The sequence below is a fragment of the Panicum hallii genome, chromosome 1 (assembly GCF_002211085.1).
Source record: "Panicum hallii strain FIL2 chromosome 1, PHallii_v3.1, whole genome shotgun sequence".
Lineage (NCBI taxonomy): Eukaryota > Viridiplantae > Streptophyta > Magnoliopsida > Poales > Poaceae > Panicum > Panicum hallii.
In genome coordinates this window covers 8,702,299-8,730,155 of record NC_038042.1, presented here as the reverse complement: position 1 = coordinate 8,730,155, position 27,857 = coordinate 8,702,299, and the positions used below count along the sequence as shown (strand labels likewise).

General features: G+C 45.4%; 3 protein-coding genes across 4 annotated transcripts; 2 read left to right on the top strand and 1 right to left on the bottom strand.

Moving 5' to 3' along the window:
- Positions 1-432: 432 nt before the first annotated feature.
- On the top strand, positions 433-18,915 carry LOC112883336 (expansin-A23-like). 2 transcript variants are annotated; one of them, XM_025948630.1, is made up of 4 exons: positions 433-643; positions 751-1,075; positions 1,161-1,493; positions 18,457-18,915. In XM_025948630.1, exons 1-3 carry the CDS (start codon positions 475-477, stop codon positions 1,471-1,473), a joined length of 807 nt encoding a protein of 268 aa, XP_025804415.1. In that variant the 5' UTR covers positions 433-474; the 3' UTR covers positions 1,474-1,493; positions 18,457-18,915. The 2 variants fall into 2 exon arrangements, with proteins under 2 accessions (XP_025804415.1, XP_025804406.1); XM_025948621.1 differs by lacking the exon at positions 18,457-18,915 and having other exon boundaries at positions 436-643; positions 1,161-1,676.
- LOC112883331 (expansin-A23-like) lies at positions 17,320-18,466 on the top strand. Its single transcript, XM_025948616.1, has 3 exons — positions 17,320-17,606; positions 17,714-18,038; positions 18,124-18,466. The coding sequence occupies exons 1-3, from the start codon at positions 17,429-17,431 to the stop codon at positions 18,434-18,436; spliced, it is 816 nt and encodes a 271-aa protein (XP_025804401.1). The 5' UTR covers positions 17,320-17,428; the 3' UTR covers positions 18,437-18,466.
- Positions 18,916-19,012: 97 nt separating the features above from the next.
- On the bottom strand, positions 19,013-23,890 carry LOC112883321 (protein LIKE COV 1-like). The gene is made up of 7 exons (XM_025948605.1): positions 23,563-23,890; positions 23,351-23,403; positions 21,608-21,717; positions 20,654-20,821; positions 20,482-20,579; positions 19,528-19,654; positions 19,013-19,442 (listed from the first exon to the last, which is right to left on the bottom strand). Exons 1-7 carry the CDS (start codon positions 23,770-23,772, stop codon positions 19,345-19,347), a joined length of 864 nt encoding a protein of 287 aa, XP_025804390.1. The 5' UTR covers positions 23,773-23,890; the 3' UTR covers positions 19,013-19,344.
- Positions 23,891-27,857: the final 3,967 nt, after the last annotated feature.

Below are 27,857 nucleotides of genomic sequence, written 5' to 3'. Positions count from 1 at the left end.
AAGCCGCCGTTCACTTCACCATTGTAACAATCTCAGGCAGCTATAGCGATCCTCTCCTCTCCAAAAGAGAACGCGAAGAAAAAAACAGAAGACGAAATGTCGTACAGCGCGCCACGTACGCCATGCGTGTCTGCGCCTACATTTTTCTCTCTCCGAATTGCGCCGTAAGTAACGCATGCCATGTGCACGGGTAGCAATGTCGTCCGGCCGGCTTGCTTCATCCGGTGCCCTTAATTAATTTGTTTGTCACAACTGATCCTCTAGCTAGCAATTGTTCACGACTGTTGCTAATAGTACTCCTAAGGATAAGGCCGTCTATATATACTCACCAAATCATCGCACAGATCATCACAACAGAATCCAACCAAAGAAGCTCCATCTCTTGCACTGCGTGCAGCAAATAAAAACGCTTTGAGAGCTGTATATATATAGCTTACCTCCGTCCAGTTTTGTTGAACAATCGATCGACAGGCCATGGCTCCGGCTCGAGTTCTTGCAGTCGTGTTGCTCGCGGTCGCCTGGCTCTTGGCCGCGGCCGCTGCTGATGACGCTGCCACCAGCGCTTCATCGTCTCCGGCGCCGGTCGGGTGGCTGAAGGCGCACGCCACGTTCTACGGCGGCGCCGACGCCTCCGGCACCATGGGTAAGCTCCTCTGATCTACCCGCTCAAAAACCATGGGATAGCAGTGTATATGGCAGAATTAAACCGGATTGTCATAACGGTTTTCTGATGCTCATGTGTTACGGCAGGCGGCGCGTGCGGGTACGGCAACCTGTACTCGCAGGGCTACGGCACGCGGACGGCGGCGCTGAGCACTGCCCTCTTCAACGACGGCGCGTCGTGCGGCCAGTGCTACAAGATCGCCTGCGACCGCAAGAGGGCGGACCCGGCGTTCTGCAAGCCCGGCGTTACGGTCACCGTCACGGCCACCAACTTCTGCCCACCCAACTACGCGCTGCCCGGCGACAACGGCGGCTGGTGCAACCCGCCGCGGGCGCACTTCGACATGGCCCAGCCGGCCTGGGAGAAGATCGGCGTCTACAGCGGCGGTATCATCCCCGTCATGTACAGAAGGTGGGCTAGTCTCTTGATCTTCACTTGATCAACAATTTTCCCCCAAGATCATCATCTGAATTGAAGGTTGAATTGTTGGTTGCAGGGTTCCTTGCGTGAGGCGAGGTGGGGTGCGGTTCACGATCAACGGGCACGACTACTTCAACCTTGTGCTCATAGCCAATGTCGCAGCAGCTGGCTCCATCAAATCCATGGATGTCAAGAGCTCCGGTTCGGATAACTGGATGCCAATGGCGCGCAACTGGGGTGCCCAATGGCACTCCCTTGCATACCTTACGGGGCAAAGTCTCTCGTTTAGGGTCACCGACACCGATGGACAGACTCTTGAATTCACGAACGTGGTGCCAAAAGGATGGAAGTTTGGCCAAACATTCGCAAGCAAGATACAGTTCAAGTGAGAGGGTCCATGTGGGATTTCCTGCGGTTGATTTGTGGGATGGTCAAAGCAATGATTGAGTTGCTTGCGTTGTATATTATATTTGTTGCTTGTGTGTGTACCGATTCTTAGCTGATATGGCTTGAAACTCTTATTCTTTTATTGTACATAAAGATGTTTAAATTATCTATATATGCGTATATTGCTCTACATGCTCTTCATTCATACAATTTGTTCTTCAGTTCATATACAAAATCATACTTCATGCTAGCATTGATTTGTGGCATTATATAGACATCCTATGTCATGTTCAGCAGTTGTTTGTTGGATAAAATGCCCAACTACGGGGCTATCAATTATAGAGTGGGGAATAAATTGTACTCTCTCGGTTCCAAATTACAATTTATTTTGACTTTTTATATACATAATTTTTGCTATGTATCTAGACATAGTGTACATCTAGATGCATAGCAAAAAATATATATATATATATCTAAAAATACGAAAACGAATTATAATTTAGGATGGAGGTAGTAGTGCAGAGGGATGACAAGTCCTACTATGCGTATGTGAGCAAATAATATCCACGAATCAAGTGGCTAGGGCAACATCTCCGTAAAGCAAAGATGTCATTAATGGCCCTCCCTATTAATAGAAATAGAAACACCCCCTAGGGGCAAGAGAGGAAAGCTTCCCGCTGGGTCAACACTCTTTCTCTCCCTCTCTTGGTCCCACTTTCTTTCTCCTTCTCCCATTATTTTCAAGTATGGACTCTCCTATGGTCCGGGAAGATGGCTCTTAACCTGTTTTGTTAGAGCAAGAACAAACTTTGATCCACTAATTATCCCATCCATGGGTTAGAGGCAAAACATCTCATTCATGCATGATGGGTTCTCTTATGGAAAAGCAAGATGAGTTGAGTCGGTTGAGAATGGAGCAGTGCAGCGTGGCGGACTCAGGTTGTGAATGGTTCCTAGGCGGATACAAGGTAGATGTTTCTTCTCCACTCTAGCAGAACAAATGAATGACAGATTTAACGGCTAGCATCTTGTGACTGTTGCCTGGAAGCTAGGGCCGGCGCCAGGGTCGCCGGGCCTTGGGTCCGCCCATGAGCAGCGGGGTCGGTACATGTATGGCTGCCTACATAAGTCTTTTGATATCCTGATTCTTCGCTGTAAAAATTTATAATAAATGTTCTAGGAAATTGGTGCATCCGTTGGAGAACTATGACACGTAAAAACCTAAGGCCTAAGCTCCAACTTGCTCAAGATAAATCTTAACATGTCTATCTTGATGTGCTCTAAGATTTATCTAGTGTGGCTGCTCGATTACAACAAAGAGATTTGGAACCTATAGCCAATATGTCAATCTGTCCTAGTAGCTAATGTAGGAAAGTAAAGGCATGCACTTTGTAGGAAAGTAGAGGCTCCAAGAGGATGAGCTTAGGGAAGAAACTTAGGACTCTTCTAGCTTCAAGCAATGGTGGAGAAGAGTATGGGGTAGAGGTGGAAGAGCTCCTCAGGCAAGATTGGTGGATTTGGGGTTGTAGATAGGGTTCTAGCCTCTCTCCTTCTCTTTTAACCTTTGAGGAGGAAAAAGAGAGGAGAGGAAGAGAGTGAAGCGATGTAGGGAGTGAGAGGGAGTAGCATTTTGGGTGATAAAGCTTAAGCTAATGAGTGAGCCTGGTGGAGTGCCACATAGTGGAAATATTTTGCACGCACGAAATTCGGGTCGGAATTGCAGGCACGGTCCAATTGCTATCTAGGTCAAAGCTTAAGTGGCTATATATGGTTGACTTGAGTCAACCCATCGCATGCTATAGTGTGAATCAAAGAGGTCATTGCAAGTTGAGGTTCGACCGCCATAAGCTATGAGCATAACTTAGCCTTATATTTAAAACCCTACCCTAAACAAGCATGCTTAATTCCTTAGTGATGCTACATGATTTAGAACTTAATTATGTTTTAGGGTGTTACATGTGAGATACTTGGTGCTCGTGATGGTTATTGGTCGAATCACCACTGTGCCCCCCCCCCCACCCCCAACGTTGGTTAACCATATAACCATATATGTGTGTTAGACTGATAACGGATTTTTTAGAAACACAGTACAGACGCAGACATAAATAAATACACACGTACACTCACCTCTATGAATACACACACGCAACCCTACCCCTATGACCACCTCTGAGATACTGAGCCGGCATATTCTCGATATTGACAAAGTCACCATAGGCACCTCGCTATCGACACGCACAGCGCCTACCACTGAAAGAATAAAAGAATAGTGCTAGTTTAATTCTGAAATAAATCTAGAAAAATACGAGCATTCGTGCCTTGTTGAGGATTCGAACCCGGTGGGCAGGTTCCACCAAAAGGAAACTTACCATCTGAGGTTCGCGATTTGATGGACATGGATGAGATATTTTAGAGTAGTGTTAAGATATGCTTTTTAGATAAAGGAATAGTTGAATATCCCGGCTTCTACATCGCAGTGCAATATATCCAGCCTTTATTACAAGAGTAAAGCCCGTTTTACTCCTCTGAACTTATGACCGACTTTGAATAACCCCCCATAACTAAAAAACAAAGACAACTATGAACTCTACCTCTGGAACCGGACAAATTACACCCCCCCCCAATAATTCAAAGCGGTTTATGAAGTAGTTTTTGCTGCTGTGGCATTCGGGACCTACCTGCCAACCTTTCTCTTCTCTCACTTACATGTGGCCCCCACATATCATCAGCTACCTCTTTTCTTCCCCCTCTCTCCCTTCTCTACCATGGCCGAATTGAGCCCCTCACCGCCGGCCATAATCCAGATGCTCCCCACCACCTCCATTTGATTCTGCTCACCCATAGCCGTCCCACCTCCTCCTCTACATCCCTGCGTTGTTCCCCGCCTGTTGGCGCGCGATGATGACCTGCCTTGCGCGACCGATGTGCTGGCCTTGTCCTTCCACTTCTGAAAGGCCCTTGTTTGGTTTTGGTAATTGATGGACAACTTAGGTGGACTAATAAGTGTTTATGTTGAGATACACAGGAGATTAGTCCACACAAAGACACTAGTATGAGCAACATGTGCCATGGAGGAGAAATGGCTAAGGGTTGATGCTATGCTCATATAGTGTGAGCGAGGAGCTCATTGCATATGAGACATAACATAGAGTTATGTGACCAAAATGGAGAAGATCAAGACAAGGCTTGGCTTGATGGACTGGTTGCAATGGAGAAGGGCAAGTTAAGGCTTTGAAGCGAGGGACCGCGAGGCGATGAAGCTTGACCAAGATTTGGCGCCGATGGACCGAGGCAACGGTGAAGAGCGAGCAAGGTCAAGATCGATGGACCAAAGAGGTCATGTGATGATATGGAGTGGATCATATCATTCAAGGAAGATCAAGCCAAGTGTTGACTTATGAAGATGATCAAAAGGCTTGATGGAATTTGGTGCTTGTGTGGCATCAACATTTGGGAAAATGAAATGAAATGCGCAAGGCAAAGGTATGGCTTGTAGGGCATTTCATTTCACCGGTCAAAGGTTGTGTAGAGAAGTGCATGACCGGATTTAGGATAGATGGCCGTACTATCAAGAGGGGCAAACTTGTTTGCATATCGATCATCTAGTGCCACTTGAGCGATCTAACATTGCGATGTTGCTAGGATCGAGTGGCGTGGTGAGATCAAGTGAAAATCCTTTGAAAATGATTGTGAAATGCTAACACACATGCATGTGGTGTTGTTCACGTGGTGGTGTTGGCACTTTTGCAAAGGAGAAAGAGTTGGAGTTGATGTTGATCAACTTTGGGAAGCAAGAAAGGTTTTTCGGTTTTCTCTAGAAATTAGGTTGTCTCTTGGAGTGGAATACTGCTTTGATCCATTGTGTTTTGGACCAAGTATTCAGTTCGGTTGTGTAGCCCTCTGAATTAGCTTTCCATAGAGTCCAAGATCACCTAATTTGGACATCGGAGCTAAGAGTTATGGCCGTTTTACCGAGGTACATTTCTGCTGGAAATAGACCTGCGGACGGTCCGCCGTTATCCCGGATGAGCTCTAACAGAGCCATTTTTGGCTCTGTTGGTGGTCCAAAATGAACTGCGGACCATCCGGTCCATGGGGGCGGACGGTCCGCCATTAAAAGCTGAAACGGGCGCAGATTCTTGATAGTTCTATCTTGGGTGTCCAAAATGAACTGCGGACCGTCCGGTCCTTGGGGGCGGACGGTCCGCCTCCTACTGAAAATTCTGGGACAGAAACACTACGGTTTCTGTGTGTGCTCATTTTTTGATCTGCGAACAGTCCGCCCATGGGGAGCGGACAGTCCGCCGGTCACTTCCAGATTTAGTCAGAGACGTTTGCAAATCGGTTGGTTCGAAGTTTTGAACCGCGGACAGTCCGCCCCAGGGGCGCGGACAGTCTGCCCGGGGCTCTAACGGTCGACTCTGACACATAATAATTGCAGTTCTAGCCGTTGGTTTTGAATGGCGGACGGTCCGGTTTCTGTGAGGCGGACAGTCCGCGAAATCTCTGTTTTCACGGGATTTGAGTGTAACGGCTAGTTTGGGGCCTCCCTCTATAAATAGAGGGTGTGGCCGGCCATTTGAGTGTGCTGAGCACCTTGGGGATTTGATGTCCATGTGTGAGAGTGCTTGAGAGCCCTCTACTCACTCTAACTTGATAGTGATCATCCAATTGAGTGAGAGAGCGATTCTAGTGCGATTGCTTTGAGAGATTGCATCGAGTGGCACTAGGTGATCGTGTTGCAAGCCGGTGTGCTTGTTACTCTTAGAGGTTGCCACCTCCTAGACGGCTTGGTGGGAAGAGGCTCCGTTGAAGCCCGCAAGAAGATTGTGTGGTGCTCCGGAGAAGAGATTGTGAGGGGTATTGTGCTCACCCCGCGGGAGCCGCGAAGAGCAACTCTAGTTGAGCGAGACGTGAAGAGCAACAAGTGGTTCGTCCGGATCATGTGCTAGAGCTCGGTGTGAGCACTCCACGTGGGAGAGTGTGACTTGAGAGTCACCACTAGTAAGAGGATCGGCGGCAACCTTGGAGCTTGTCTCAACGGGGATTAGCTTGGTGGCAACCAAGTGAACCTCGGGATAAAAATCACCGTGTCAATCTTGTCTACTCTTCTCGGTGGTTTGCATTCTCCAAATCACAAGCCTTGTATTTACATTCATATATATCTTGTGCTTGTGTAGTTGCTCTCTAGTGTTTAGTTAGTTTGTGTAGCTTGCTAATCATCTTCTTGCTTGTGTAGCTAGAAGTAGAGATCATAGTGTAACTAGTTAGCTTGTGTAGTTTAATTAGTTGCTCTTGCTTAGATTGTGTAGCTAAGCAAGTTGAGCTCTTGAGTTTGTAATGTGTATCCTTGTCCTTGAGCATCTAGTGAGCTTAGGTTTGGCTTTGTGCTATTGCCCATTAGAATTGTGTAGGAGCTCCCCTTATTTGTAAAGTACTAGTGCTTAAACTTGTGTGGCTTGGCATTAGAATTGTTAGGAGAGCTCTTACTAGCTTGGCACTCCATTTACTTTGTGTAAGATCTTTTTGGAAGTGCCTTAGAGTCATAGTTAGAGGGGTGAAGTCTTGGCTAAGCGAATAGTTTCAATTCCGCATAAGTTTCGGTTAGCCGGCGCAATTAGTTTTAGAAAGGACTATTCACCCCCCCTCTAGTCCGCCATCTCGATCCTACAACTTCGCGGCCCTCTTCTTAGCCACTTCATACCTCTCCTCAGCGCCCATCAGTTCCCTCACAGCCACCTCCACGTCCAATCATCGCCCACCACAGCCTCAAAATGAGGGAGGGCAGGTACGAAGGCGGCGCCACCTCCGCGCTGAGCGAGCCCACGGCAAAGGTGTTGGGGAGGAGTCCGCGGATGGTGTCGAGATCCCACCACTCGAGGTCGTCGAAGGTGTTGAGGAGGATGCCGTCAGCGGCCTAGGAGTCGAGCTCACACTGCTTAATGTTGATGGTGAGCATGGTGTCGTTGGGGTCCGTGGTGAGGTGGTCCTCTGCAAGGTAGGACGCGAGGGCGCCGGCGCCAGCGAACATGAGGACCGAGGGTGGTGAGATGGGTATGTCAGACCCGGGGCTTCGGGACTGTGCACATAGCATAGAATATTCTGGAATAAATAATAGGGCATGTCCTATACCTTATACGAGTAGTACAAGTCGAAACAGAAGGAAACTACCCGAATAGTACTTGGGTAGGACTCCTAAGCTAGTATCGGTCTAGAATTCCATGTAACCTGTCCCCCAGGGCTATATAAGGGCTGGCAGGGACCCCCTCCAAATAATCATCATCTAAAGCAATATAAACCACCATACAGGATGTAGGGTATTACGCACATCGCGGTCCGAACCTGTCTAAACCTTGTGTTGCTTGCACCTTTGAGTTCCTGATCTCGGCGACACCATACCTATAAGTCTACTACCTTAGGGCATACCTAGATAGGCTTGCCGGTTAAACACCGACAATTGCACGCCAGGTAGGAGAATTCATCGAAGATCCACCGACAAACTTGATGGTAGTAATCATTAACCGAATGAGTTGTCTCAAATATTATTACTAGATCAATCTAGTTTTTTATGCGGCGAATTACAATTTTTTTTCTCTCTCTCTTTCCGATCCGCACGACATGGATCCCCTCCGATCGAGCGGTGGCTACGGATTTGATTTGCTATGATTGGCTAGCTTATACCTGCTGACGGCTACTACCTGCAGCCGGCTACTACATGCTCCGATCAAGGCAGATGGGGGCATGTTGATGAAGGGCCTGCGCGCGTGATTGATCTGCATGGAGAGCTCGACACTTGCTTCAAGGACCGGCCGAAGGACCAAATTAAAAAAGGTGATGAAAGGACAAATAAAGACCTATGTACATGCATGTACGTGCGCATGCATACATGCATCTCGTACATAAGGTGATGCAAGCCTCGAACAAGCACAAACGATGATGGAAGCTATGGGTAAGGGTCAAGCTATGACCACTTCGACAAACTCGGCTCGACTTCAGCTCGCATCACAACGTCGACATGCTGCCGCCGACCTCAACTGCACGGCTTGACTTCGGCTCATGCCGCAACGTCGACGCGCTGCCACCGACCTCGACTATTCGGCTCGACTTCAACTCGCACCATGACATGGACGTGCTATAGCGACGGTCTCGACTCCTCGGCTCGACTCCAGCTCATGCCGCAGCGACGACGCGTTGTAGCGGCGACATCGACTACTCATCTCAATCTCAGTTCATGCTGCAACGCTAAAGCGCTGTTGCCGACCCCGATTACCCTAGCTCGACTCCAGACAGCTAGGTCCACGTTAATTGGGGCTGGCTGGAGGGAACCCACCTGCCAGATAGCCAGGTCACATGACCATCGCTCGCGGTCCCCATGGAGCAGATCGAGAGGCCGTGATGTCCGAGGCTGCCTGGCAGGAACTCACCCTTGACGACATCGAGAGCAAGAAACTACCCGATTACAATCAAAAATCCATGATGAATTATGTGACTTCTACACCAGGAAGGTTCACTCAAATATTACTACTACTCGGAGGCTTCAACAGCCCACGAGATCATTACAAAATTCCAGTAAAAGCTCCGAATACTAGTCTCACTTCAGATAGTATAGGCGAGACGCTTGTAATACTGAAGGGGTCACCAAGCCAATAATTACTAGAGAATCGTGAGTAGTTGCGAGTACCCGATTGGTCTGAAGAACTCTAGTAATACCTCCAAGTACTAGTCTTACCACAGATAGTAATTTCGAGAGTCAAACTCCTAAAGGGGTCTCCAAGCCCATACTTTCAACTACTTCGAGTACTAGCCTATATCTATATGGTTCACCAGAACCAAGACCAGGGTAACTATAAAAAAGTTGAAGAGGTCATGGAGCCTACAACTCCAAGCAAACCAGAGTACCGTGTGGAACGGGTAAATCCTGATTCGCTTGAAGAGCCCTATCAAGGAGCTATCTACCGAACGCCAAGTTATTGATTACATTCAAAGACATTGCACTTGGAGTAATTATCCCAGGCATCTCATGTTATGACTAAGTTCTACTATTTTCGGTACTGAAAGTACTTTGAACAATTCAACAGGCATTAGCATAAAGATCGTTCTTCAGAGACAAACCGCGCATCTCTAACAATTTCGCTGGCTCCTAGGCTCGGGGACTGGCAGATTACTACTCGGCGCATCTCTAACGGTTCCGCTAGCTCCCAGGCTCGGGGGCTGGGTGTCAATAACTACTCGACGTGGCTCCTACGGCTCACCTGGACACCACAAAACTACTCGGAATACTTGAAGAAAAACCCGATTTAAGAGGCTTTTGAGGATTTATCTCAGGAAGATAATTGTTTAACCATTATTTCAGGAATTTTACTCCGCAATAAGGGGTTTTTCAAATTTTTTACCTAGAGATCTTATCTAGCCATTAAATTAGGGATATGATTTGTTTCGAGAGGTAATTTAGGATAATTTTGGGGAAGTTATTTGATTAACTATTTTTTCAGCGATTTTATTCCGAAAAAAGGGTTTTCAAATTTCGTTCCAATTTTTTCTACTTTTATCATCATCACAAATACATAACATACACTGCAATGTATGCCATGTTCATTTGGATATTTTTTTAAAAAAAATTTAGGATTTGGATTCAAGGCTCGGGAGCTGCGGGATACGTATTATCGATGGCTTATTTTTTAAATTTCTTGAAAGTCAAAAGGGAAAGAAGATTCAATACTAATTTGACCCTCAGGCTAATTCTTCGATTCAACCTAAGGCTCCAGAGCCACTCCATATCGAGTGCGATTTTCATCGCACCCTATATAAAAGAAGATTTAGAACTACTCGGAAGCCTACAGTACTCGGCTACGAAGAGCTCGGCAGCTTGTTAGACCTGGGGCTACAAGACTGTGCACATAGCATAGAATATTTTGAAATAAGGAATGGGTCATGTTCCATACATTATATGTGTTGTAACTATTTGTATGCGAGTAGGACTAGTCGGAATAGAAGGAAACTACCTAAATAGTATTCGGATAGGACTCCTAACCTAGTATCGGGTAAGGATTTCATGTAACCCTATCTCCCAAACTATATAAGACTATATAAGGGTACGCAGGGACCCTCTCCAAATAATAATCATCTAAGGCAATACAAACAACTGTACAAGATGTAGGGTATTATACACATCGCAGTCTAAATCTGTCTAAACCTTATGTTACTTACATCTTCGAGTTTCTTATCTCGACGACACCCTGCCTATAAGTCTTCTATCTTAATGTATAAGTAGGTAAGAGCTTGCTGGTAAAATAGGGCAGGTGCGGAAGGAGGCGGTGAGCTTAGAGACGGAAAAGGGTGTGGATGAGTGTGAGCGTGGAGGCCTCGACGGAGGCGAACGGAGCGTCCGTGGGCGGAGCTGAACAGGGGACGGAGGCGTGCACGGATGGCAGGCGTGGGGCATTTGTGGGGAAGGATGACGTGGTGAGAGTTGATGTTGATGGTTGTGGTGACGTGGACGGCGACCAGATAAAAACTGCTTCAGACGGGTCTAAAACCACTTTAAACTGGTCTCGGGGGTATCTTGCCCGGTATGAAATACATGAGGTACGACAGATTCCTGGTATTTGAATTGGGGGGTTTAACTCTGCTACTATTTCAGGGGGTAAAACAGACATCACAGTAATTACAAAAGTGACCACTTGTCGCTAAAAAACTGGAATTAAATGTAACAAGTTTATAAGCAAAGCCTATTACTAAACCGCCACCCATTCTTCATAAAGATATTGGTTGTTGTAGTCTCCAAAACCCGATAAGCCCCTAGTATAGAGTCATGCTCCTCCTAATTTTGTAGTAAGGTCTAGAATCTGATCCAGTAAGTAGCACTGAAAAGGATTTGCAAGTAAAATTGTGTTTACTTTAGAAAAGTAAAATCGTTTCTACTTACACTGCCGGAGAAAGTCACATCAGTGCCGGTCACAGGAAGATTTAGTGCCGGTCCCTGTGACCGGCACTAAATGGCCGGCACTAACGTGACAGTCGTTAGTGCCGGCTATATTGACCGGTACTAAATGGCGCGTGTTAGTGCCGGTCCGTAACACCAGCCGGCACTAACGTGCCCGACCCGGCCCGGCTCCTGACAGCAAGGTTAGTGCCGGCTGGTATTACTGGCCGGCACTAAATCTTTTTTCTTATTTACCTTTTGTTTTTCGATTTTATACGTATGGCTATGCGTATTTCTACCGTATGCGACTACATAATCGTACTTTTTGCATTGCACAGTAATATTAGGACAGTATATTACACTAATATTATATATATATTCATCATGTATGGAACACTTAGGAGTTTAAAAGTATTTGAGATATTACAAATTATTAAGAACATCAACTATAGTAATTTATCAAATTCCCCGTCGTCGGATCTTTTTCGGCGACGCTTGTACGGACATCGCCATAAAATTCGCCCTTAGGATTTATGACTTCATCGAGCAGGAATCCGCATATAGCTTGTTGAATTGCCCTGATCCGAGCCATTTCAATAAGTTCTTCTTTCATCCGCCAATGCTGTCACATTTTTCGAAAAAAACATGAGAAAAAAGATAATGAATTAAAATGATGAGCAGATGTGATTGTGCTCACGTACATTGAATGCCTCCACTGTCATTTGCCCTTTTTCACTTGCAAAAGTGTTGATCCACTCGCATACGTAGTATCCACATAAGTTGTTTCCTTGTCCCTGTCTCCAACACTATGGACAAATGTGGGTTAAGATATAGAATTTTTCTGATGTTTATTGCGAATGACATTAGTAGCGAGAGTATATTCATACCGAAAAATCAGTCACCCAAGAAAGAGGCTCGATTTCACCTATGGGCAAGCCTATGTGTTTGCGGAGGTAGCGACGCCATGCAGTATTTACCACCTCGATGAGATCTTGGTACTTTGATTTATCTTGCCTTAACGAGTCGTACACCAAGACCTTGTGCTCCTCAATCCGAATACAAAGCAATATCCAATGAAAGCTGTGCATATACATACGCATAACCAATTAACTTAGCGTTGTCCTTGTTTTTGAAAAAGCGCTTCAGACGTGGTATTATAGGGAAGTACCACACCAACTTTGCGGGAACTCTCTTCTTTACCGGCTCCCCATCAACATCACCTGGATCATCTCGCCTGATCTTATACCGCAATGCGCTACAAACAGGACAAGCTTCCAAGTTCTCGTATTCGCCGCGATACAGGATGCAGTCGTTAAGACATGTGTGAATCTTCTGCACGTCCAATCCAAGAGGGCAAAGCATCTTTTTAGCTTCGTATGTTGTTGACGGCAGTTCATTACCCTCAGGAAGCATGTTCTTTACAATCTTTAATAGCTCACCAAATCCCTTATCGGTGACACCATTAGTTGCCTTCCATTTCAGCATCTCTAGCGTGGTACCCAACTTCTTCTGCTCCGGTTTGCAATTAGGGAACAACGGCCTTTTGTGATCCTCCAACATCTTCTCAAACTTTAATGCCTCCTTCACAGTGTCACTGTCTTTCTGTGCATCAAGCAACGCCTGACCTAGCTCGTCAGGTGGCTCCTCTTGTGCAACATTTGCTTCACCCTCGTCCATTGGTTCATCTTGAAAGCCACCTGCTTCATGAACCCATGCCCAATCTGGAAGATTGTTATCACCATCGTCATCTTCTTCATTATCTTCCATCATAACTCCAATTTCGCCGTGCTTAGTCCAAAGGCTATAGTTACTCATGAAACCATTCAAGGCCAGGTGATTCCATAGAGTTTCTCTTTTCCGGAATTCCTTTTTATTTTCGCAAACACTGCATGGGCAACACATTAAACCCTTTGGCGACCTATTGGCCATTGCTGCCTTGAGAAAAGAATCTAAACCCTGAATCCACGCCGAGGTGCTCCGGCTTCCGTGCATCCATTGCCGGTCCATCTGTACAAATTAAAAAAAATCATGCTCATCTGTACTATGAATTTAGAAAAGTCTAAACGACTGATAATTTAAAACGGAACGGAGGGAGTAGCTTTGAGAGTGAAACTGTGAGAAACTCTCCAGAGGCATATCCAAGGTTTGGAAATTCTAAAAAAAATCAGACATATACAATAGGAGCTTGCAAAATTTTATGATCAAACTCAATCTCATTTTTGAGATATGAAAATCAGCAGATGGCTACATGAGTAGTGATGAAATAGATACATATTGCTATCTGTCAACTTCATATCCCATGAGGTTGAACTCAATTTTAAAATTTTGCAAGCTTATGTAAGATCACCTATTCTATATGTTTTTGGATGTCATTTTCGAAACCTCTAAATATGGTTTTGGGAAGAATTTTGATGATTCTTAAAAAATTTATACAGTGAATTGCCTCTGTAGTTTTACTCAAGATTTATTTGCAAAGCTTCTAATTATACATACATCAGGATATTTATAATTTGCAGAAATTTTTCTAGAGATTATTATATGGCTTGTGCATTTATTGTGTGCGGGTTGTCCAATAGATCACGACCCCCTTTTTCTACATCTTGCTGTGGTGCATTTGCTTTGTCGGGATTGATTTCAGTTTGTTGGGCTTGTGCATGTAATAACTAGTGGGTGCCCTGATTTGTTTCGTATTGTGGCCATGAACCCCACAACAACAAGTCTATTTGTCATGTTTTCATGAATTAAAGGAAAAGGTATTTCTTCATACTTGATAAGAGATGGTATACATGGTTTTGTTTTTTTTTCATAACATTAGTGTTTAGTAGGAACAAGAACTGCAGTGTGATTAAAATTGAGAAATCACCATAGATAGTATAAACGTTTTGAAATAATAATTTTGATTTTACTGCATATGGCATTTGGAGGCAACATCTACACAAGAATGTTACTGTACAATATCATGCATGTGGTACCATGATTTGTACATATCTAAAACTTCCCCACAGCCAGGTTTTGGAAAGATTCATCTGGTCAGTCAATTGTTTTGTTCCATTCTTATAATCTTAATTAGTTCCCTGAGATAATGATTTATATGGGATATACCAATTAGCTTCCATAGACAACATTTGTTTCCTATTAGTCCACTCCAGTCCACGAGTTATATAAGAACGGGTATTTTGCCAGTATCAAATTCAGCAAGAATGAATTGTCTCTTCCATCTTTAAGTCTTGTTCTAGCCTCTCTTATAAAGATCTAATGCCACAAATTATGGTTCACTGTACCAAATGAAGCATGCTTAGTTCAAGATAATATAACTTGCTTATAGCTTATATCTTGCCAGCTTGTTAACAATTGCAGCCTATCTTGCATTGCAAACCTTAATATTTTTCATGCCGTGAATCATTCCCTTTTTAATATGTATTTATATCATGTTTGATGCTTACTTCATTGCTAGTAGGATGGCAGCTCCAAACGCTTTGGAGGAAAGATTTAATGATGCGGTCAGATCCATGACCAGTATGGGTTTTCCAAAGGAAACTGTTGTGCGAAAATTGAAGAAGCTACTGACAGTGTATGGTGACAATTGGGGCATATAGAAGCTGATAACTATACTACTCTAGCTGGTGCTTTATGTGATGCTGATGATCCAAATCCCAAAGTATGTTCTGTCCTTTTATTTTGAGTTTTCTTGAGTGGCTTTGTTCTGTTTCACTAGTTAGGTATATAGTGTTTCTTTAACAAAATCGTATTTTCGGTGTAATCAGATCCATTATTTCAATAATTAGCTCATTACCTAAATAAGCCAAATTTATCACTATAGCAGGAAATTTATCAATAATTAGCTCATTGTCCCTCATCCTTAAAATCTCTAAAATTTTGCATAGTAACATATACACATGCCCCCGTGAAATAATTCAAATAAATTACTCTAAATGTGTCATAGTCAAACTATCTAGAAAACCTTCTCTAAAAAGTAACAAATCGATTCTATTTTGCTCAAATTAATGAACAAATCGGAAAATGATGCTCATTTTTCCTCAACCTTAAAATCACTATTTTCTTTATCTAGAAAGCATGAAACAAAGAATAAACACCGTGAAAGAAGAGTGGAAGAAGATACTAACCTTTGGTGCACTTGGATGGGTGAAATCCTCACAAATTTGGAGAAAAATGGGCAGCACCTCCCCTGTAACACGCCATGGGAGTGAGAAGAGCTCGGTTGAATGCTCGGGAAGAAGGAGTGCCAAATGAAATGGAGGGCTGGGGGTTTGGAGTGGCCGGTATATACGGGGCAAGTTAGTGCCGGCTAGTGGCTTTAGCCGGCACTAAATGTGTACGTTTAGTGCCGGCTAGAGCAGACAGCCGGCACTAACTTGTAATTGACCAGGTTAGTGCCGGCTAGAAATGCGGACCGGCACTAACGTGCGTTTTGACCGTTGTGGCAGCTGTCTGCCAGTTGGGGGGATGGCACGTTAGTGCCGGCTGGTAATTCTAGCCGGCACTAACGTGCCCGCCTTACACTGTTGAGGCACGTTAGTGCCGGCTCGTTCTTGACCGGCACTAACGTACTGGTACCGATAAACCGTTTTCTAGTAGTGTTAGCCATATGGACCAACAAACAACGCTTACTCCCGTTAGAATTAAATTATTGTTCTTCCACCTTACACCTTGTAGCCAAGACCCAAACATATAAATAACATTATTAGGTTTCTGTAAGACCTAGCGATTTGGCATTCAAATAAGAAGAGATATTGTATAGCCTCATTGTTACTACAGTAGAAACAATTCTTGTTTCCATGCCAATTCTGTCTAGCCAAGTTGCTTAGTTAGAATAACCCCTCGGTGATAATAATATTAATATGATTACCATAATTCTACTGTGATCTTACATGATTCTTAAGACCAGAAGCATATGATATTCTACCATCACCCTACTAGATGCATAGATTCTTGATAAGATCTAAGTTAGATTCTTGATAAGATTTTTGCCACATTGGTATAGGTATATAGAATCGTAGGACCATATCATACGATGGTAAGACTAGGGTCCCGACGATTTTAACAACCATGCACCATGGCACCATGCATGCTATTTTCTTCTCTTAACACGTAGGAGAATTATATTATCTTATTACTTGAAGCTGGCATTCGTATATGTATGGCATGGCCTGGCATGACAAGTCTCTTAAGTCACATAGCCTACAGATGATGCTGATCATTATGTCACTTACACGCTGACGGGCGCTGATGTTCCGGTCCAGGTGCAGTGCAGGACCACTCAGCTCTCGTACGTACAGTACCTCTGAAGAAACGAACGACATCTCGTTGCTTAGACAAGGGGAGCCGTTCATTTCGCCTTCGCAAGTCAAGCAACGATCCTCTCCGCGTCAGAGATTAGGCAAAGCAAAGATTGACTAATAGTAATGTGTGTATATATATATATACTATTTTAAAGTAAGCAATGATTTTACTTCTCTATCAATCAGAATTCTAATCGAAATCTAGAAAAATCAATCAGAATCTCAATCGGAAACTGGACAATCAATATCTCACGCGGTCATCAGCACATGGAATGAAAGAGCACAAAGTTGGTAATCTCATACGGGTCCAGGTAAAATTTATATTACCGTAGCAACACACGAGCATTATGCTATAATTTATAATTTTATATATATACAAAATGGTAATAACGCGTCTACGGCGTCTGCGTTTATTCTCTCTTCTGGATTGCACCTTAAGCCATGCGACGCCGCCGCTGCGTAGCCATGCTCATGTGCACGTTAGCTCTTCGTTCACAACCCTTAATTTGTTTAGCATATCCCTAGCAACCCTTCAGTCGTGATAACAAAGGCTAAAGGCCTGCGGCTGTGTGTATATATACACAACCAATCATCACAACGAAATCCATCCAGCAAATTGAGGAACACCTCTTGCAGTTGCAGGCAGCTCCGATCCACCTTCTGAGTCTGAGCTACAAACAGTAGCTTCTTCTCGTGCAGCTTTCAGAGGCACACGAAACTGCGAGCGCGATCGGTATGGCTCCAGCTCGAGTTCTCACACTCGTGTTGCTCGCCACAGCTGCTGCCTGGGTTTTGGCCGCCGCTGATGACGCCGGCCCCGCCAGCACGTCGTCGTCGTCATCTCCGGCGCCGGCGGGATGGCTGAAGGCGCACGCCACGTTCTACGGCGGCGCCGACGCCTCCGGCACCATGGGTAAGCTCCTCTGATCTACCCGCTCAAAAACCATGGGATAGCAGTGTATATGGCAGAATTAAACCGGATTGTCATAACGGTTTTCTGATGCTCATGTGTTACGGCAGGCGGCGCGTGCGGGTACGGCAACCTGTACTCGCAGGGCTACGGCACGCGGACGGCGGCGCTGAGCACTGCCCTCTTCAACGACGGCGCGTCGTGCGGCCAGTGCTACAAGATCGCCTGCGACCGCAAGAGGGCGGACCCGGCGTTCTGCAAGCCCGGCGTGACGGTCACCGTCACGGCCACCAACTTCTGCCCGCCCAACTACGCGCTGCCCGGCGACAACGGCGGCTGGTGCAACCCGCCGCGGGCGCACTTCGACATGGCCCAGCCGGCCTGGGAGAAGATCGGCGTCTACAGCGGCGGTATCATCCCCGTCATGTACAGAAGGTGGGCTAGTCTCTTGATCTTCACTTGATCAACAATTTTCCCCCAAGATCATCATCTGAATTGAAGGTTGAATTGTTGGTTGCAGGGTTCCTTGCGTGAGGCGAGGTGGGGTGCGGTTCACGAGCAACGGGCACGACTACTTCAACCTTGTGCTCATAGCCAATGTCGCAGCAGCTGGCTCCATCAAATCCATGGATGTCAAGAGCTCCGGTTCGGATAACTGGATGCCAATGGCGCGCAACTGGGGTGCCCAATGGCACTCCCTTGCATACCTTACGGGGCAAAGTCTCTCGTTTAGGGTCACCGACACCGATGGACAGACTCTTGAATTCACGAACGTGGTGCCAAAAGGATGGAAGTTTGGCCAAACATTCGCAAGCAAGATACAGTTCAAGTGAGAGGGTCCATGTGGGATTTCCTGCGGTCGATTTGTGGGAGTATGAACTACTAATTGAACATGGTCAAAATGCTTGGAGTTGCTTCTACTGTATAAAATGTGCATTACTTGTATGTGGATACCTATTCAGCATCCATGGCTTGTATCTCTCATTCTTTATATATATATATATATATTCAGCGTTTAAATTAGCACTCATGGTTTGTATAAAGCTGGGTGTCGTGTTGAATTGTTCATCTGCTGGCAAATCACAAGCTTGGCCAATGAAGGCCATAGATCTTGAGATTATAAATCCAAAGTCTAATTCTTCTCTTTCTAAACACGAATCCTACGTCCAAGCCTGGCAAACCCATCGTGCCACGTGTCACCCGTTAACCGTTGGATCAGCAGTCACTACGATTGAAGGAACGGGCAGAATGCTTTCTTTGACAAGAGGAATGAATACTGCTGGAGGACTTCCAGACGTCACGAACTAAAATAATTAGAGGTAGTATAACGTACGAATAGCCTATCACGAACTAGTATAAGAAACAAACCAAAAATAAAAGACGACAACTGAGAGCGTTTAGAGTAGATCTCGCATAGAAGTTTTTGAGACTCAGATAATGTTTGAACCAGGCGACAAAAAGATGAATCCAAATCCTCCTGCCCAAGCAGTAAGCCAAATTCTTCCACGGCCAAACCTGACCACTCAACACAGGTCAACTCTACTTCAAATGGAGCTGCTAAGTTAGATTTCTGAGAAGCTGAGACTATCATAAAGTGGGTGCAGTAAGGTGAGTAACTGCTTGTGTGGTCTAGACAGATTTTGCATTGCACCCAGGAAAACTGTACATTCTATCACAACCTACTCTTGTACTTACAGAAACAAGCAAGGACTGGAACATGAATTACAAATGTAAAGTAATCTCAGCTTCGGTTGGATCTGATCCTGCTCAACTGGTTCGGCTCACTTTCCAGGATTGATAGAACTTGAGGCATTGACATGCCCCCTGAGACAACAATTTCTGCAAAAAGATGTTTTGTTTATATCAAAACAATTCAAAGCATACATAAATATGACAGGGAAAAAAGAAAACAGAGGATGGGTACCAATGCCTTCACGGACAGATATGTTTGGTCTAATCACGTCGTTTGAGCTGACCAGAAATATGTCACCAATATAGAGATGGTTGGTCGGAACATAAACACAGCACATATGTTCTTCACTAGAATAACCCTGAGTAAAAACAAAGTAATACATCAGCAATATTTTTTTACATGAGCTTACAGTCGAGACATGTCCAATTAACAACATAAATTTTTATATAGCCTGTGAAATGAAACACCGCTATATGCATAACAACAGCAATATCCATGGACAACATCAAATCTATATAAAACTAATACAGATGCACGTTTTCAGGAATCAAAAGCATCAAGTGAATCTACATGTTTAACTCAGACATTGTTAAGGACACTGTCAATTTCCTGATTCAGAAAGCTCCTGATTGCACTTTAGATGAATAGATGGTACCAGCACAACACATGACACTTGTCCAAGCTCCTGTAACTTAGTGACGTTCATAGGAAAAAAAATCTGCGGGTACCACACATCAGGGCTAGCAGACCCAGTAAAATTAAAACATCAAGATCCAATTTTTAGAAAGGCCAAAGCTTTTAGTTGTTCCAATAACTCACCTGCTTCAAGCATGTAATACTTTGCACAAGCAAACAATTAAATGAATTGGAATTTCCCAGTCCACAACACCGATTGATGACTTGTACCACTTTAAGTGGTTTAGAAGAATTCATGGTTTTCTTATCTTGTTTAACAGGGAAAATCTATAACAAAAAAACTTCTGCAGGACAACAGGAATTAGTATATGATGAAATTGGCTGCATCATATTTTTTAGTAGCATCATTTTTAAACAATATGCTAATAACATTACCAGAAAAATGAGAAAACCCTGAATACGGTTGCACAAATAAAATACATGAAAAATAATCATGATAATATGACATAAAGGCCTATCAACCGAATCTAACAGTGAAACCAAACAAACCTGAAGCAGAACTTCTGAAGTGATAAATCCAAATGCATATTCGCCAATTCTTGGGTGCCTAATGATGACCACTTCTTTGAATGCATGCTTGTTTTGATCTGCAATTAAAATTGTATGAGTGAGCACCATTTGAATTATGGTTTTAGAATCATAAAATGGCAATGAACTTAACCAGGTGAAATGGCAGCACTGATTTGCTTAGACGCATTGTAGATATGGCGAACAAATGGCATTCGTTTTATGAACCACTCTCCAAGACCAAGAATAGACGCCCCAAGCCAAGATGACATGAACACACCAACCACAAAAATGAAAGCTATTGAAGTTACAAAACCAAGTCCTGCAAGAAGATGAAAAAGACATCAAATTTCATAATGTAGTGCAAATTCATAGAAACATCCAGAGAATTTCCATATAAAGCTAATTAGTGAACGAACTAAAAGAGAATAATTTTTCTTAGTATACATTGCACCTAGGCCCATGAATTTGCTAAAATGTACTTGAACAAATTTGATCAACAAGACACTAGAAAGGGGGTACTGCTAGTAAACCAGGAGGATGGAGTTTGGGAAGCATATTGAAGAAAAAGCTTGAACCCATCACTAGATTAAAAATAACAGCATCCTAATGTCTCAAATGCACTTGGCACAGCAGTGCATGAATCTTTACAACAGGACAAGGTAGGCTCATGGGATAACATGTGAATTAACTGTTTCATGTACTAACATTGTAAAACAAACAGCTAAAAGAACATGCTGTGTTTATAGACTCCGGTTTATGTTACATTTTACCACATACCGAAATATGGTTGGATGACTAGGTCTCAAGATTGCCCAACATGTCGATGGTAACAAGTGCACATCATTACTACAATACAAAGTACAATTCTATACTGTCTATAATGCTCGTTGTACATAAAATAGACAAATGTAATTAGTAAGTCTTAACAAATCTACAAATCTCCACTGAGGCAATATTTTTGGTACTAGTAAGCTACATAGGCAAACATTATTAATTTTTTTAGAAAAATGGATATGCATCTCATGATATATACAAGTCTGATGATCTCTGAGGGGTCATCTAGAAAGTAAACCGCAGAAACAATCAGTTGGTCTCCCATACATACCAAATATATTGATTCCCAGATGAGCATATATTGGAGAGAAAAATCCATCCACAAAGCGAAAGAACCACCATGTCACATAGAATGTAACTGCGATTGGGAAGAGGATTACACTGCAACAAAATTGGGGAAACCCATCAGTACCGAGTAATAAAGGGACAATCTCAAAAGAATGTAACCAAATACTAATATTACGTTTCTCTACTTAAGTACGCGGCACTACAGTAGCTTATTAATATGGCAAACTATAGTGAAGAGAATATGATCCAAATATTATTCAATCTCGAATTTCATTCTATGGTGCCCCTTTACTAACAGAAGTAGAGAAACCAAGGAGTTTATGGTACCATGGTTGAACCCGACTAGATGAAGAGAAACCTTCCAAAAAAGATTAACTCTGTATGATTCTAATCCATGTACACCTATGCTTAGTGCAGAATCAATTTCCCAGTACCACTTTTCATCATTTACAATAAAATTAGTACATTTTCCAAGAACTGAATGTAGTCAAAAGAAAGCTCAAATTTTCATTTCTTTAGCCAAGCCAACCATATCCGTATAAATTTTATGCTCTTTGGTCACATTATTAATAACAAGAGACATAATGATGAAACTGAAAAAGAAATGCTGCAAGTCAACGAACCGCGTATATTGCACAGGATATTTTTTTAGAAAACAGAAAAAAAGATACAGTGAAAAGATTCTTGACTCATCTTTAAGAAAAATTGTTTCACTCATATTTTACTCCATCCACATACACTAAGTTATAGTTCATTCTGTGCTTCACTAATAATCGTTAGATTCTGTATCCTATTCAATTTATGCACGTCATATATGGCCAGCATCAACATAATCATGTGAATACGGAAATGGAGCTACCCATTCTGGTGGTATTAACTCTCACTTCTGTCATTTTCCCAAAACCAAACACTTCAAAAGCACTCAAGGAATATATAACTATTAAATCAATCAATTTTTACCCAGCAGAAGGATATTTCTGACAATATTATTCAGCAAAATTATCAGAAAACATATCTAGCAGTTCAACTAGCACAGTACAAATTATACGGGCGCAAAAGAAAATGTAAACAATTACAGGTGATTTTTGCATACATGGTGCTGTATATTAGATTCGAAGATCATTTTAAACCAGTGTCCACATGTAAAATAATTGGGAAACCACAACTCATCCATTCATAAGTTTTACTAGGCTCTAAGCTTGTGGTTAAGATTGAGGCACACTTGATGGTTTACCGCTCCATAATTTCAATGCCATCTGGCCTAGGACTCAGGTGTCAGTGAGACATCAATAGGTAGATCCTCAAGCATCAATCTTTCAGTGGCAAATGATCAACTCCCTTGCAATAACAGGTTCAGGTGCAGTCTGCACTCAGTTTATAGTTCATCGCAACATTTTTTAACTGGCAGCAGGAAAACACATTGGCATTACAATTCACACACAAAAAAAAAAAGCTTCAGTAAGCATCTGTATCCAGTCCCAAGGATAAATCCAACAGCAGAACCACGAAACCTGCTGCAATTTTCATGATTGAACGGTATTGTCCCTCACAAACGAACTACAAAATCTTAAAAATGCCAGCTTTCCACACTATGCAGCTAGAGCAGCAAAACACCCATCGAGTTCAAAGTAGCACAGATAAAGTCCCTCAAATATTTGGATTGCGCAACAAAAACAAAACTAGGGAATCGAGGAGGAGAGATTCAGAATCCAGGAAGCAAGCATACCATCCGGTCATGAACTTCTTGGACGCCCAGCTGTGCACAACCTTGTGGAACGCCTGACACGGAGCACAAGAAAAACAGCCACATTTCAAATCCCATTGCAATTCGCGCACTGCCACTTCTCGGGCAGATCAAATCTGGCAGGAGAAGCCGCCGCCGATGCGAGGCGAGCCAAGCCGGAAGGGGGAAATAGGGGGAGGGGGAAGGGCGGCGACCTCGCGGCCGGACTGCGCGGCGGCGGCAGCGGCGGAGGCGGACGAGGGCTTGGACTCGTCGTCGTCGTCGTCGGAGCCGGCGCCGGCGCGGGTGGACGGGGACGCGTGTGTGGCGACGGCGGCGGGCGGCACGAGCAGGTCCCGGTCGCGGTCCCGGTCGCGGCTGGGCATCGGGATTAGCACCGACGGCTTCGCCTCGCCCATCGCCATTCGGGGATCCCACTCTTCCCCTCTCCCTCAGCTGCAGCGGCCGCTTCCTGCTTCCCTCTGGTTTCTAGCTGGGTGAGTGTGGTGTGGTGGCCTCGCTGTTTTGCTTAGGAGGCCGACGGGATTTGATTAGTAGGCTGTCAGGCTGATTAATCCGAGGAGGCGCAGCAAAGCAGCGGCACATGGACCCTTGATTAGCACAGTTGGAAACTCGGTGGCGTCAAGAGATGGGTTATGTTTCCTGCGGCGTCATATTTTACCTACGCATCGAAAATAATACTAGAGATTAGGTTCAAGAAAATAATATAAATTCATTTAGCATTGTACTCGCTCAAACATAGTTACATTTAGCCACATGATATATAAAAAGTTTATAACTTTTATAGATTGGCCACGCAACGTTAGTATTACTAGATTGATATAAAAAATAATTATGTAATATATAACCTCTTTCATTTTATATAGTAGTATATTTTTGTAGAAATTGTTAGTTAATTAAAGGGTAGTCTGCTTGGACCATGTCGATGTCCTAATCAACTAATGATAAGAGGAAATAGCAAATTTTGTGCTAAATGGCGGGTCATATAGTTTGTATGGTTAAGAAAGTGCATCATGGATCTCCAAAGTACGGTCTTTAGGGAGCTAATCGCGGATTAGCCCTTCCAAATTGTGCAGCTTGACCTGACTAGGTAGCCACGCGGCCGCGGACGGCCCATTGGCTGAAGGAACGTCGACGGACTAGCATCAGGCCCAGACGCGGGGCGTTGAGCCGCCTCGCCCGACCTCGAGGGCGCGGGCTCAGCCTCATCCGACCACTGTAGGAAAGGTTTCTGCCTCGTCCGACCCCGAGTGTACGGATGCGGCCGCGCTCGTCTCAGAAACATGGACCCTCAGGGTCCCGTGGGAGTAAAGGCTCACGTCGGAGGTCAAGCCTCTAACATGAGAACAGGCGAGGGCACACCTCGACGTGACCTCCAGAGGTGACAGGCCATAACGGCGAGCCCCGTCGCCCGCCGCGCCGGGGGTTAAGCCGCAAAACGCGCCGGGGGCTCACGCCGCCCATCTTGATCGGAGCGCACGTCGCCCACCAGACACGCTGGAGGCCCGCGCTGCCGTCCTATTGAGGCGCATGTCGCACGTCTTGACAGGGAGCGGTGCAGGGACACCCCGTCGTCATCTACAGGGTCAATGGAGCTCACGTAAAGGGAAGGAGAGCAACGGGATCCCAACGACCCTCCTCTGTCCACTTCTTATCTCTCTCATGTATGTGACCCCTGCCCCTTGGCTTATAAAGGGAAGGTTAGGACCCCCGTAGGGGGACCAAACTCTCGGACACTCACACACTCGCATAACACTTTGCCACAAGAGACTTGGGAGCCCGTTCTGAAGCGTCCCCCCATCAGGGAAGACTTAAAAGTGTTGCTTTATCAGTCCCAGGAGGCTGATAACACTTTTATTACATCAGATGGTACATCACCGTACAACTCTACGCGGTAATGGGCAGTGAAGTGCCACTATCGCGAGTATTACAACTAGAACCCACACTACTACACTAGCTACGAAAAGGGGGTCATCAGAGTCTTGCGCCATGCGGAACTTCAGTGGTGGCCCTGACCACAGGCAAGACTGGGTGCAGGACGGAACCCTACTCGACGTCTTCGGGGATGTAGTCTGGATCTTCCACTGTAAAAGTAAGAATGGGGTGAGTACAAACATACTCAGCAAGTCCAATCACACCCACGGAGGGGGTATAACAGAAATCAATGCACAGGACAATTCAAGGATAAGGTTATGGTTCATTTGCGGAAAACTCGGTTGCATGCAAAGATTCATTTTAAAAAAACATTTCCAAAACGGGTTTTCTAGTACCAAGGAGCACACGATGTTGATCCACACAGGATCCAAGTTTTAAACTGCTACCGGACTCCCCGTCCGCCATAGCACACGGCACAACTGTCGGACACTTTTCAAACAACTCACACCAGCCCAACCATTCCCGAAGAGAAACACTAGTTGTGTGACCACACCATAACTTGCCCAATACCATGGGCACGGCTATTCGAATAGATTTTAATATCTGCAGAGGTGTGCAACTTTACCCACAGGTGGGGTACCACAGCACGATCACCTTAGTGTCGGTGCAGATCCCAACAAAGCCATTACCCACCTTAGCTAGACCTGACTAGCCACCACGGGATCCATCAAGGAGTCATTCGACCTATCTCCGAGGTTTAACCGGGGAATAAGTCACACAGAGCTTATCCCTTCTCCTTGATCACCCGTTGCTCTCAGCTCTCCTGTTGGCTATCAGGCTAACTAGTGGGATTTATGCTAAGCCGTTGCCCATACAACGGTCAAGTGGTTTGCACGACAGGAAGCTAGGTGAGACGACACATCAATTCGGTCCTTAGGGGTGACAAGATGGATATCTCCCTTCCTCGCTCAACCACACAGGTACGAGCACACCAACGGCAATTCACACAGAAATGCCATCCATCCCGTCTGACTCATCTTTCAAAACCACATTTTATCCCTTCCCACACACACACATTTTCTTTATTAAATCATGTGGTCAAGGTAGGGCTATCACAAACAAGGGTGGCTATCCTACCATGTTTTCAGCAAGCAAAACCATGCAATTTTATAAAACAAGCCACTGGGTTGTGTTTATAAAAACTAGGACAGAAACATGCATCAAAGGGCGGGATTGAACTTGACATCGTCAAGTCCTTGCGGGAGGTCCTGATCGAAGCACTGTCCCTCGGGTTCGGGGTCGCAGAATTGGTCCTCGTTCACTTGATCACACTCGGGAACTTCCTCGTTCACTCCGTGTCCTACGACGCAAACAAACAGGCACACAATCAAGCGAAAGAACTAAAAGCTTTTATCGTTGAGCTTGAATCGGAAATAATTTAGTTACGGAGGTAGGGGTAATATTTTTGGGTGGTTTCTTAATGGCATGGTTAAAACTATACTAGAAGGGGAGTGGTAAAGTTTCAGGTCGATCGGAGGTCGTTTGGCGCATAAAATGACGCGCTAAAGAGGGTTTAGGGCTTAAACGGGGGTCCAGAGGCTTATTCATAATTATCTAAAGAGGGTAAGGGTTTATTTGCGAATCCTAGAATTATTCAGGGCATGCTAAAGGGTGTCGAGTATAATTAGGTTTACGTTATGGAGGGGCTTGGTTTGAAATGTTAAAAAGAGCAAGGTCTCTTTAGCAAAAAGAAGTAATTAAGGGAGGGGGGTTCTTTTTGGGGAATACAGAAAGGGGGGGCTATGGGCAAAATGCCCTTTCTTCCACCTCTCTCCCTCGCGACCGAAACAGAGGAGGGGATTGGGGGGGCGGCGGCGGCGGCCTCGCCGGCCAGCCAGGGCCAAGGCCAGCCCGGGGCAAGGGGGATGAGGAGGAGGGGGGCACGGGGATCCCATCCCCGGCCTCACCTTGGGCCGAGGCGGAGCGAGGGGGCCGGGCGACGGCGGGCAGCGGGCGGCGGCCGAGCGGCGTGCGGCGGCGGCGCTGGAGGCTAGGGAAGCGGCGGGCGGTGGCGGTGAAGGTCGTGGGGGAAGAGAGAGCGGGGCGGGGGCCTATTTATAGGCGGGATAAGGCGGTGGGGAGGCGGGACCGCGCGGTGGCTCGGCGGGCGCCATTAATGGCGTTTTGGCCGCTCGTGGCCGTCGTGGCGCGGTGGCGAGGGCCGAGGCGTCGCACGTGGGGGAGCGCTGTGCGGCCACAGTGGCGGGGAAGCGACGGGCGGCGCGGCGGGGCGGGACGCGGCAGCGGCGGGCGGCGCGGCGTCGCGGGTCTGGGCGAGCGCGCGTGCGCGCACGGCGCGGCGTGGCGCGGGCCAGGGCGAGGGCGCGGGCGACGGGCGGCGCGGCGCGGCGCACGGCCACGCGTTGCGCGTGCTCGTGCGTCGCGGCACGGCCGGGGCAGAGCAGGCGCACGGCCGGCCGGCGTTCGGGCACGCGGCAGGGGAAAAAGGAAGGGAAGAGAGAAGGGAGGAGGGGGAAAAAGAAAGAAGGAAGGAGAAAGGAAAAAAAAAAGAAGAAAGGAAAAGAGAAAAGAGAAAGAGAGATTGGGAAAAAGA